Source organism: Phycodurus eques, chromosome 1, assembly GCF_024500275.1.
Source record: "Phycodurus eques isolate BA_2022a chromosome 1, UOR_Pequ_1.1, whole genome shotgun sequence".
Lineage (NCBI taxonomy): Eukaryota > Metazoa > Chordata > Actinopteri > Syngnathiformes > Syngnathidae > Phycodurus > Phycodurus eques.
In genome coordinates, this window is record NC_084525.1 from 27,194,108 (window position 1) to 27,207,035 (window position 12,928).

The 12,928-nt window shown below is 41.3% G+C and overlaps 1 protein-coding gene across 4 annotated transcripts in view; it reads left to right on the forward strand.

The window, feature by feature from the left end:
- rapgef3 (Rap guanine nucleotide exchange factor (GEF) 3) overlaps positions 1-12,928 on the forward strand; it is a 45,594-nt gene that overhangs the window by 26,756 nt on the left and 5,910 nt on the right. For all 4 annotated transcript variants that reach the window (XM_061685496.1, XM_061685507.1, XM_061685490.1 and 1 more), the window contains 18 exons: positions 57-141; positions 543-603; positions 1,826-1,902; positions 3,102-3,248; positions 3,326-3,426; positions 4,205-4,293; positions 4,390-4,468; positions 5,645-5,795; positions 6,045-6,127; positions 6,209-6,239; positions 6,988-7,063; positions 7,218-7,355; positions 7,444-7,541; positions 8,377-8,502; positions 10,424-10,605; positions 11,637-11,727; positions 11,818-11,868; positions 12,803-12,890. In XM_061685496.1, the coding sequence (XP_061541480.1) occupies positions 57-141; positions 543-603; positions 1,826-1,902; positions 3,102-3,248; positions 3,326-3,426; positions 4,205-4,293; positions 4,390-4,468; positions 5,645-5,795; positions 6,045-6,127; positions 6,209-6,239; positions 6,988-7,063; positions 7,218-7,355; positions 7,444-7,541; positions 8,377-8,502; positions 10,424-10,605; positions 11,637-11,727; positions 11,818-11,868; positions 12,803-12,890 (1,754 nt within the window). The remainder of the gene's footprint in view (positions 1-56; positions 142-542; positions 604-1,825; positions 1,903-3,101; positions 3,249-3,325; positions 3,427-4,204; positions 4,294-4,389; positions 4,469-5,644; positions 5,796-6,044; positions 6,128-6,208; positions 6,240-6,987; positions 7,064-7,217; positions 7,356-7,443; positions 7,542-8,376; positions 8,503-10,423; positions 10,606-11,636; positions 11,728-11,817; positions 11,869-12,802; positions 12,891-12,928) is intronic.

Below are 12,928 nucleotides of genomic sequence, written 5' to 3' on the forward strand. Positions count from 1 at the left end.
GTCTCTATGAATCCATTTGAAGAACGCCCTCTGCTTTCTTATGTGTGTCTGAATAGTCCAAATCAGAGGAGTGCTGAGGACCTGGAGGTCATCTATGAGGAGCTTCTCCATGTCAAGGCAGCCGCTCATCTTTCCACCTCGGTCAGTCACTGTTATTGCTCCTTGATCCATGACTGCAGTAATACTCAATCTGATAGAATTGAAATTCCGCATAGACATCAGACTACCAGAGAATCCCACTAATCATTTTAAACCAAGACTGTAGAATACAGTACCTTTCTTTTCTTACTGTGACATTTTCCAAATATTTGCAATAATAATACCAAATACAAAATGGTCAATAATCCTATACAAAAAGAATGCTTTTCACTTTTGTTGTAAGGTGGTACCATCTAGTCAGTACCTTCGACATAACACTCGCCCCTTTCTGTTGTGGATTTATTTGATGTTCTATTAGAAGGAAACAGACTCACGTTTCATGGTTTAAGTTTTCATTTCTTGAAAAAACCTGACTAGAATTCTGACCTCTGTTGTGCCTGTAGGTGCGGAAGGAGCTGGCAACTGTGTTGGTGTTTGAATCACATGCTAAGGCCGGAACTGTCTGTAAGTTGCCCAACTTTTGTACACGTACACACATCTCATTGTAAAGACCCCCCTTTTGAGTACAACACCATGTTTTGATAAAGCATGTGTACAATCAGGGACATTCATGAGCCCTTGTACTATGATAATGAAAGATTAGGTCAGGGTTAGGTCATCATGTGTAGACATACAGCAGGGGTCGGCAACCTTTTCTACTCAAATAGCCATTTGGGAACGCCTCCCAATTAAAAGAAACCACTCGGAGTCACAGCCCATTTTGAATGTATGCTATGTACAAAAAACTATGTTGCATTTATGAAATCAACAAACCGCTGCAGAGAACACAGAATTGTATTTCTGCATGTAACAAAAAGCATTTTACACTTGGTTGATTTCAAATAAAATAATCAGTGTCTATTTGAGTCCTCGTATTTAAGAAATAAGAATCCAAACTTACGCCAAACCGCACTAAACGAAAAATGCAACGCCGCAAATGCCATCCGGTTCTGCGTTTGATAATTTTATTGCATGTAGTACTGGATTGTGCAGTCAACTGTCCTCCTCTAATTTAGGAGACAGAAATCCAAACTTATGCAAATATTATCCACCGGCACTGAACCAACGATGCAAACCAAAATGCGCCCTCTGCTTCTGTGTTCCATCGTGTGTACTGGAGTCTGCAGTCAACTGTTCATCAGCGGTGAAAGCAAAAATGTTCAAATGTGAAGGTGAAAGCAAAAATGTTTAAATGTTGAACATTTGAACATTTTTGCTTTCACAAAAAAAAGTCAAATGTTCTGTTATCTTCAGAAATCTTTCTTTTCTTGGATTTATCCATCATTTACCTTCCGGGCAGGGGTCAAAAAGCTCAATAAATTGCAATGGTGGTGTGCTGGATTCATCTGGGCTGCTAGATGTGAGTTATGCCAGGTATACAAGATATTTGAGTGTCGCACATCGGCAGATGTGACGCATATTTTGGCCAATAAAAATCTAAAAAATGTTTTATTTGAATGTTACTCGTTTACAATCATCTTCAAATTTATAATTATAGTTAAAAACGAACAAACTAAAATAAAATTAATTTAAATAAAATTAATTAATAAAATACTCATTATTTAGGAGCCACGGGTTGCCGACCCCTGACATACATGACATACAATAATGGATCAAGTTTTTCTGTACATGTGATCTGAATGCACACACGAAATATATTCACTCAGACCGTGTGTTGTTTCTCAAGTGTTCAGCCAGGGGGACAAAGGCACTTCCTGGTACATCATCTGGAAAGGCTCTGTCAATGTGATTACCCACGGGAAGGTAAGTCCCTCTGCTAAGTGATAAAGATGACCAAAAATGTTTTCTTTCCTGTAGAACAATGTGTGCACTCTCTGGTATGCAAGCAGCAGATGCTGCACATTTGCCATTACTCTCAATTCATCATGCTAATCAACTACGTGTTGGCATGACTAAGAAACGTTTAACATATCTGCCGTTAGATGTTTAAATCAGCCTAAAACAACCCGTTCAAAATTTTCTTCAGGGCTTGTATTTGTTAGGGTCACAGCTGAGCTGGAGCCTATCCCAGCTGACCGAGCGAGAGGCGGGGTACACCTTACACACCTGTAGGCCACTTATAGACAAACAACTACACGCTCACATTCACACTTATGGACAATTTCAAGTTTTTAATAAGAATTTATCCTAACGTAGCATGTTTTTAGAATGTCGGAGGAAGCCTGAATACAGGAAGGAAAAAACACGCAAGTACGGGGAGAACATACTAACGCCGCACAGAAAAGCCAAAGCTGAGATTAGAACCACAAACCTCAGACCAGTGAAGTATATGTACTAACAAGTAGGTCACTGTGCTCTCGAGTCTCAAACCAATAGAGTAGGAAATAATCCATTAAGGGAGGCTGCTGAACTCCACAGAAACCACTTGCAGCTCACATTTCACGCTACATTCTGTATATATGGATTTTTCTTGCATTATTGTTGTTGACCTAACCATATTGACCTGTGCTGCTTGGACACATATGTATGTACTGTATACAACAACCAAGTGTGTTCCGTTAGCCCATCTATGGCGTTTCCCATATGTTAGCTTTAATCAAACAGACTATACTGTGCTAAGGATAATGACATCTTCCGATACAGCTGCGTGATGGCCTTTTCAATGGCAAGGTGGATTGCTTTCGACTTGTTAGTATTGTCTACATTTTCACCAAAGCAGATTTAAATACTGTTCCATTACGATACCTATCCAAATGCTTCAATGGATAAAAAAACAATTGCAAAAAAAGTAAACAAGTAATTGAGAAATAAAATTCATGAACGGTACACAAACGTGAAGCACTGAGAATCAGGATAAACCCATAAATAAATTCAGGCCACAGGGGTTAAAGCTGAGGTTTATAATCCAAATTTGCCAGTTCATTAACATTGTAAGTGGTTAATGCGGCACTATTTAAATCCTTAGAAAAACAAGATTGACAATGTGAGGTGTGTGCATTCAGGGTCTGGTGACCACATTGCACGAGGGCGAGGATTTCGGGCAGCTGGCCTTGGTGAATGATGCGCCGCGGGCCGCCACAATAATCCTGCGAGAGGATAACTGTCACTTCTTGCGTGTGGACAAACAGGACTTCATCCGAATTCTCAAGGTTAGAAGACTGCTTGCTCCACTGCAATCATGTATTTTTGTTTGCGCGATTGTATCCAAGCATTTCTTTAATTTTAGGATGTAGAGGCTAACACGGTGCGACTGGAGGAGCACGGGAAAACGGTACTGGTGCTGGAGAAATGTGCTGACCCATCTGAGCAGGGAGGAGGCGGAAACAAGTAAGGGACCCCTGAAATATTGTTGTATTGGCATCTTTACAAAAATAGTAGGAATATTAAAATCATCAACATATGTATATGTACATCTATAAAGGCAGTACTTAAAGTTGCTATCAAAATTGTAAATTATATTTATTTGCAAAGGAAGGAACCTTTGAGTAGTTTCCAGTGGATCAACAAAAACAGAACAATAATATTACAAACTCTAGAACTTGATGCATCTGCCATTCCAGGGTTGATGTAATAAATACAGTACATTAAAATAACAAATATTGAAGCCATAATTTATTAACGATTATAGAGAAATACATTTGTATACTGTTCAATTTCACAACCTAATTATTAATTTTTTTGTATTATCCTATTACAAAATGTACTGCGGTAATGTTCTTTACATACAGTAGTATTAAAAATATGGAAATTCAGACAAATTGTTCTGAAAGTAAATTTCTATAAGTTGGCAGCTCTACAGTCATAGCCATAAATGCAATTTTACTAATAAATGACATAATTTTACAATGAATCATTGGCGGATTTGATTTATTTTTGTTTGAATTAGTGTAAAGCGCTTTGTGTTGCATTTTCTGGGGGGATGAAAAACGCTTACAAATGAAGTTTGATGGATTGATTGATAATGTCTTCGGTGTTTCGGTGGCCTTGGGTTCCTCAGTTTCAGTTTTCAGTTTCGGTCAAGAATTTTCATTTTGGTGCATCACTACTTGCATACATACTATTGTGCAAATGTCAACATGTTTTTTTTTTTTCTTGTTCTGTGCAGGTACACTGTGATGTCAGGAACACCAGAGAAGATCCTGGAACACCTCCTGGAAACAGTAAAGTTGGACTCCAATGGGAGTGACGCAATCGGTGAGAGGTTGTCTCGTCTTTATATTTTTTGTTTGAGAAATTGTTCATCACCTGAAGTGTTTTAATACAATGTTGTTGTTTTTCCCTCCTCGCTAGACTCTTATGTGAGTGACTTTCTGTTTACACATAGAGTCTTCATGCCCTCCAGTCAGCTCTGTCCTGCACTGCATCATCAATATCCTTTAGTCAATGGTGTTCAAACACCATCGATCTAAATCTTTAATTTCTAATTATTGAATACAACTCCCCTCCCTAACCTGTTCCAAAGAGCATCACGTTCTCATCTATTCTTAGCTTCTCTTTAACTCACTGTTTACCCTTCATTGTTTTTTCAAAGAGCTCCATGTTGAAGTGTTAAAAGTTCAGGTATTTTGAAATTAAATCTGCACACATTTGGATTAGTATTCAGATCTGCTCTGCTCAAGCGTACACACACCCTCGTCATGCCGAAAACACGATATAGTATGTTTGTCTTAGCATTAGAGTAATTTTGCTTTTGTGTTGCTTCTTGCTGTTTCCACTTTTTATTTCCTACATGCAGGGTGGCAGTTTTTGTTTTCTCATTTTTATAGGTTATGTATTCTGGCCTCCCTGAATGTGCATGTTTAGTTCTCCAAATGAAAAGCAGTGTTCTTGCCTCAACCTGTATACTTGTCACCATAGATGTTCACACAAAGTACATTCAACATAGCATCACTTTTATTATCGTGAGCCTAACATGAGTCCATCCATCCATCCATTTTCTGTACTGCTTATCCTCACTAGGGTCACGGGCAGCACGCCCGTGACCCTAGTAGCTCCAGCACGGAGCCTATCCCAGCTATCTTCAGGCGGGAGGCGGGGTACACTCTGAACTGGGCGCCAGCCAATCGCAGGGCCTAACATAAGTCACCTAGCTTATTGCTAACATACAATGGGAAATGCCATAGATGGGATAACTGGAATGAGCATTGCTATTGCGCTCTTTTTAAACAATTAAACAACAATTACTTTAGCATAAACACTTCAGTAAATATAACATCTAACAATACTCTCAGGCATTTACCCGTATTCTTTCTGTTCTGAGGATACAGACCTGCTGGAGTTTAGCTTTAGCTTTAATCTACCTCTTTTTGACACCGTCGATCAAATATACATGTGTCACACTACAGGCTAAGGCATGCACAGGTGGTGGATTATAAACCAGTGTAGACTATGTGTAAAAAAAAAAAAAAAAAAAGTAAGGATTTCTTTAAAATGTTGTGGGTGTATGGATAATATACCAGTCCGTTCAATAGACCGAATGTTTACGATACTGGCTTTGTCAACCATGTTTAACCTGGAAGTTGATGTTCCTTAACTGGTGATGCACCTACCAGTCAGAGCTCTCTGACGGTTCCGAGCAGGAGAAGGCTGCCTACATTCTCAACACCAAGCAGAAGGTGGTGAAGCTGATTGGCCAGTGGGTAGCACTCTATGGCCTTGTGCTAAGGGAAGACCCCATTGTCTCAAGCTTTCTAGAGGTGAGGCGTGGGACAGGGACATGCTTGTGTTTCCAGTGGAGAGTGTCTAGGTGGGAAGATGACAAGCTTTGGTTTTGGTTAATGTCTTCTTCCCATTCTGGAAGTCACCCTTCTTTGTTTACCAGTCAACGCTATCCATTGTGTCTAGCTCCTTCCCTCCGAATGAGCTGGGTACCCCAACTGCAAAAGATCAGTTGTATTGTTCTAAAAGTATGTAGGTGTACTATATATTTCTGTCTCCTCAAACAGAAGCTGAAGGAGGACATTGCAGCTAATATTCATTTGTCTGGCGTGCTGAAAGATCAATTCCGGGACAGAAGAAGAACAAAAGTGTAATGAGGTTACCCTAAAACATCTGATAACTCCTCAAGACTTGAAACGCAGCTAATGTAGTGATTTGTCATTTTAACCAGGTTGGAGAATGGATACCACTACTTGGGCAGGGTAAGTGCCATCATTCAAGGCCTGTCTGTCTGCCTGTCTTTTTAACTAGCTGACTATATCAGTGGTGTCTGGTGGAGTTTTCGCTTAAATCCAAAATAGACAAACAGTATACCAAAAAGCAAGCAAACATCTACTAAGGTATAACACCAGTGTGTTTACATAAATGAAAACAACAAAAGCAAAATTACACTCAATATAATAGCAAATAAGAGGTTGTCCAGCATCCTGAAACAGATGTGTTTGACTTTAGAGGTTCTACTGTAATGGTGCATTCAAGTATAAATCATATTTTATTTTTTATATATTTTTGAATAAAAACTCAAGCGGCGGCACGGTGGCCCACTGGTTAGAGCGTCAGCCTCACAGTTCTGAGGACCCGGGTTCAATCCCCTGCCCCGCCTGTGTGGAGTTTGCATGTTCTCCCCGTGCCTGCGTGGGTTTTCTCCGGGCACTCCGGTTTCCTCCCACATCCCAAAAAACATGCATTAATTGGAGACTCTAAATTGCCCGTAGGCATGACTGTGAGTGCGAATGGTTGTTTGTTTCTATGTGCCCTGCGATTGGCTGGCAACCAGTTCAGGGTGTACCCCGCCTCCTGCCCGATGACAGCTGGGATAGGCTCCAGCACGCCCGCGACCCTAGTGAGGAGAAGCGGCTCAGAAAATGGATGGATGGAAAACTCAAGCAAAAATGCAAACAAATGTATTGATTCCCTGTTTTTGTTATGTTTCTCTGATGTCCTCAACAGAAGTCCTCTTTTGACTGGTTCCCTCATTGTGAGGAGCCTGTGGGACGGATACAGCCAATCAGAGCACAGGATAAAGGTGAGCTGCCAAAACATTGTGATCTAATCAGACAGATTACGTATTCGCAAAGCTGAACTGGGCTTGTTTTGGCCTCCAGCGTGGAAAAGTTGCCTCGGCCACTTGTAGTACCAGTAAAGTAATGGGGTGGGTGATGTTCTGCTATGCGGTGCAGTGTTGTACGAGATTTACACGCCAGACCACCAAGCTCTCACGCTGATGCTGCCGGTCAACACGTCCGTCCAGGAAATTATGCTGTCACTGGTCAAACCTGGAGGAGATCATGTGCTGGTCAAGATGAACTCAGCAGGAGGTGCCAGTCACAAATCATCACTGTACACATGTTCTGCTTTTCTTTAAATGCTATTGAAAACCTTGACCAACATTTGAAACCCTAACAGAAAGAGCCGAGTTGAAATTGGATGCCACCGCCGTGTTCACCGCACTAGGACTCAATGAGAGACTCTTCATCTGCACCAGTGGCCAAGTAGAAAAACTGGTGAGGATACTTTGGATCTGATTCTGCTGACTCAGTTAATTGGACTTAAGTGAGACGCAATGACAAGCTGCTGGTGAAATGTCAACAATGTCTGATCTCATATTAATATCGTTGACAAAGGACGTGAGCTTTGGAACCGCAGGGTAGTTCAAGGTTCAAGTCCCGCTGTGGACAAGAAATAAGAAATGCCAACTAGATGTTGGAGAGATGCTAGTCTGCTTCCTGAATACTGTCGAGGTGCCCTTAAGCAAAGGCACTGATACCACAAAACCTCCACCCCAGTTGAAGAGATCCAGCAGTGTTTGCACACCCCTTTCATTCTGACATTTGTCCTTGCATGACTGCATGTGTGAACTAGTTCACTGTGTGGTGGGCAACACAAAATATATAAAGGGGTGAATTTTGCCTTAAGGGATTATAACCACTATAATAAATGAAAATATTTTATTTATTTAAAAACAAAGTCATTGTGTGGGAAGAAAATCTGTCCCCTTGATTATCCCCTTGAATTGGGAATGGAGGGGGGGAATCACGCTGAGCTTGGTTGGGTGAGTAAGGAAGTTGCTCTGGCATGGAAATGTTCTTCTGGACCAGGAACTGTCGGATATTCAGCCTCAGGGCATTGTGGGCAGGCGCGTTGTCGCGGTGAAGCAGCCAACAGTTGTTCTGTCGCAGCTCTCGCCTCTTCTCGCTCACTGACAAAGCAAACGCCGCAGGATCTTTTTGTTTGTTGGGGTCTGAAATATGTCTGTTGTGATGCCTGTCCCTGAACTTTTCTGACACTTTGTGTGTGTCTACCACGTCATTCACCTTTGCTCCCTCCCTCTTCACTCAGACACCACTGAACGAGCAACAGGGTCCTGGGCGAGGAAGTGCCAACACACTTGAGCACATGTGCTCCAAGGACATCGCCAGTGAACTCACCAACTACGACTGGGAACTGTTCACCGCCATGCATGAAGTCAGTTATCAGTTTGCATTAAGTGCAAAACAAATATATGTGTCATATCCAGTTGAAGCCTGTAAAAGTGACATTGAGGTAATTATTGAGATTATTTATCCAAGGCTCTTTGGGTGTGAAGTGCAATTTATGTATTGAGCCACAGCGGGAAAGAATGTACAGTGCTATGAAAACGCATCCCTTCTCAAATTCTAATATTGTTGCAAAGTTACCCCTCTATAATGTTTAAGATCAGAACCCAAGCGCGCTTCAGCTTGAGGCCACAGACTGTTGGCTGAACATTCTCCTGTTAAAGGAATTTCTGTTAAAGAGCCGAATTCATGGTTCCATCAATCACAGCAAGTTGTCCATGTCCTGAAGGAGCAAAGCAGCCCAAGACCATCAAACTACCACCACCATGTTTGACTGTTGGTATCAGAATCAGAATCAGAATCAGAATCATCTTTATTTGCCAAGTATGTCCAAAACACACAAGGAATTTGTCTCCGGTAGTTGGAGCCGCTCTAGTACAACAGACAGTCAATTTACAGAACACTTTGGAGACATAAAGACATTGACAAAAACAATTGTGCAAAAAGATGCAGAGTCCTCTACCACTTAGAGCAGTTCGAACGACTAATATTGCAATAGTCCGGTGAAATGACCATTGTGCAAAGGGCGCTGAGACTTCAAGGAGTGTATGCGGTTTAAAGTGACAAGTAGTGCGATCATCTGGGACAATGTCGGTTGTGCAAATGTTACAGATACTCCTCAATCAGTGTGCAAATGGAGCAGATGCTACTCTGGCATGAGTGGCCAGTATATGCAAATAGTGCAGCATGGCGAGACAACTACAGTGAGTGCACAAGTAATAAATAATTGGCCCCACAGAAATGTGACAACAAACTCAAGTCAAAAAATTGCCAGCTTGTTGTAATGGAATTATAGGTTAGGTGTTTAAGAAGTTGATCGCAAGAGGGAAGAAGCTGTTGGAATGTCTACTAGTTCTAGTTAGATGTTAAACGTTATAATGTTCATTTTCTGAAATGCTGTGCTACATTTACGCCAGATGTAAAGAGACACACACCTTCCAAAAAGCTCAACTTGAATCTCGTCAGTCCATATAATATTCTCCCATAAGTCTTGGGACTCATTATTGTTGTGTAACTGAGGCAAGGGAGGCCTGCAGTTCTGTAGAAGTTGCTCATTGCTGTTCTCTTGGGGTAATCTTTGTATGGCGGCCACTCCTGGAAAGGTTCCCCACTGTTCCATGTTTTCTCCATGTGAGGATAGTGGCTCTCCCAATGGTTTGTTGGAATCCGAAAGCTTTATAAATGGCTTTTGTAACTCTTTCCAGACTGACAGATGTCAATGGCTTTATTTCTCAACTGTTCTGGAATTTCTTTGGATCGTGTCATATTGTTTCAGCTTATTTATATCTTTTGTCTGACTTGATTTTGTCAGGACAGATTCTGTTTAAGTGATTTCTTGATTGAACAGGTCTGGAGGTAATCAGGCTTTGGTGTGACCAGTGAAAATGAACTAAACAAATGTGATTAGCCACAAATAATTCATGATTTAACAAGGGGGGCAATTACCTTTTCACACAGGGCCAGAAAACTTTGAAAAGGTTTTTTTCCCTTAATAAATGAAGTCACCATATACAAACAGCATTTTAAGTTCACTTGGGTTATGTCTGTCTGATATTTACAGTACATTTCTTTTTGATGATCGTAAACATTAAGGTGGGGAAGCTATGCATAAATTTAAGTATTCGAGAAGGGGGCCAATACTTTTTCACGGCACTGTAAATACTGAAATGTTGCCTTATTTATCACTTCTTGCTCGTTACATGAATCTGAACTTACACACGTTGTTTTATTTTCATCACCACACTGTAGATGATAATATTAATAATGTCCTACTGTTCGTCGTCCTCCAGGCCGAGCTCGTCTATTACATATTCGGACGTCAAAAGTTCCCGGGCGCCCTGACGGCCAACCTAGAGCGCTTTGTGCATCACTTCAATGAGATTCAGTACTGGGTGGTGAGCGAGCTTTGCCTCTGTGAAGACCTGGTCAAACGAGCCATCCTGCTAAAAAAGTTCATCAAGATCGCTGCAGTGTAAGAATCTTGCTAAAAATGCTATCGTGAATATACACATATTGTCCAGTTGGTAAATTGTAGTTCTGTAAAACGTTTAATCTACCGTCTGTCCAGGCTCAGTTCTGTATTTGTATTGTAGTTCTCTAAAACAGTGATGGTGCGACAATGACAAATGTTTGCTACTTTTTGTTGTGTTTGCGCTAGCGTATGTGCTAATTGTTATTGTTCAATGTTGACTTTGGGCAGCTGCTACCCTGGGTTGGTTGCCAGTCAATTGCATGTGCCAATCACATCCATACATTCACACCTATGGGAATTAAGAGTCTTCAATTAACCTGACATGCATTTTGCGATAGTGGGTGGACGCCAGAGTAGCCGGAGAAAACCCAGGACAGCGTGGGTAGAACGTACACATAGGTCAAGATTCAAACCCAGAACCTCTCCACAGTGAGGCAGACATGCCAACCACTCTTTCATCAAGCTTTTACCGGTCTTTACCTTCTTAAACTAGAATAGAGCATAGTGGTAGTAAAAATGGTTACACCTTTTCATTACTATTGCTTCCGTAATTTCTGATTGGGTATATTATTCTAATTCAATATTTTGTTCATGGGGAAAAAAAAAAAAAAAAAAAAGTGTCTTTCACATAATTTAATCTTTACACCAAGAATAGATTATTCTGCACCTTATAAATGAGAACCAATCAGTGAAGTGAAATGGAAAGGCATGACAATCTCAGATCTAAACAAGTTCACGTTCAAATACACGTCAAGTGTACCAAAATTACATAAGACACTAGAGCAGAAGAAAATCCAATCTCTTTTCCTTTGAATGCTCTGTATGGTAGTTATACTGCCCATTTAGGTAGCAATGTTAGTTTGGTCTGAAATAATTGCTCCTCCTGTTGCGTGCTGCTAAGTAGTGAAATTCTTTGTGCCTCAGTTGCTTCAAGCTGTAAAACCTCTACAATAAAAAACGAGATTTCACAGGATCAAAAGTTGATCCCTCAATGTTTGCATTTAGTGCCAACTGACTTTGTGTCCTTTCAGATTAAAGGAGCAGAAGAATCTTAATTCCTTCTTTGCCGTGATGTTCGGTTTGAGCAACAGCGCGGTGCATAGGCTTTACAAGACCTGGGAGGTGACTCATTACTTCATGTGTGTCATTGAGTCTGCATAACGTCACCATTATTCCTCATTGTTAGCCTTTCTTTCTTTGTTTTTTTTGCAGAGAATATCCAGTAAGACGAAAAGAATTTATTGCACCTACGAGAGACTGATGGTAAGTCTGACTGAAAATATGTTGTGCCTGTGCAGTAGCATTTTTATATGGAACATCCATCCATCCATCCATTTTCTTTACCGCTTATCCTCACCAGAACTGTGAGGCAGATGTCCTAACCAGTCGCGACCGTGCCGGCTATATGGAACATAATTCACTTTTTAAATTTATTTTACACGATTTACACTTCCTAGGTATCTTAATAATGCGTATGTGACTTTTTTTTTTTTTTTTTTTTTTTCAAAAATACAGTGTTGCCTTGTGTTATGAATGAGCGGACTTGTGAATTTTTCAAAACATGAGTTGTCGTTCTGCCATTTGTTTTTTTTGCTTTAAATTGCTATCAAATGGGGCGGCACGGTGGACGACTGGTTAGAGGGTCTGCCTCACAGTTCTGAGGACTGGGGTTCAATCCCCCCGCCCCGGGTCGCGGGCGTGCTGGAGCCTATCCCAGCTATCATCGGGCAGGAAGCGGGGTACACCCTGAACTAGTTGCCAGCCAATCGCAGGGCACATACAAACAAACAACCATTCGCACTCACATTCACACCTACGGGCAATTTAGAGTCTTCAATCAACCTACCATGCATGTTTTTGGAATGTGGGAGGAAACCGGAGTACCCGGAGAAAACCCAGGCAGGCACAGGGAGAACATGCAAACTCCACACAGGCGGGTCCAGAGATTGAACCCCGGTCCTCAGAACTGTGAGGCAGACTCTCTAACCAGTTGTCCACTGTGCCGCACAAGTTGAATTATATTGTGAAATTGTATTTTGACAAAAGCATGTCACAGACATGTTATGAAAACACCTGGGACCCGTTTTTAAATGGTGAAAATTTGCACATTGTCACGTCTCCTTTGAATATAAGATAAGATAAGAAGGAAAAACTGTGCCATCTGGTGTCTGCTACCTTGTGTGTCTTCTTGTGCCAGGATCCATCTCGAAACCATCGCGCTTACAGGCTGGCTGTGGCCAAGCTCAGCCCCCCTTACATCCCCTTCATGCCTCTCATACTCAAAGGTAACCGAAGGTCACCAGCAGTTTGCATCATTGTACAG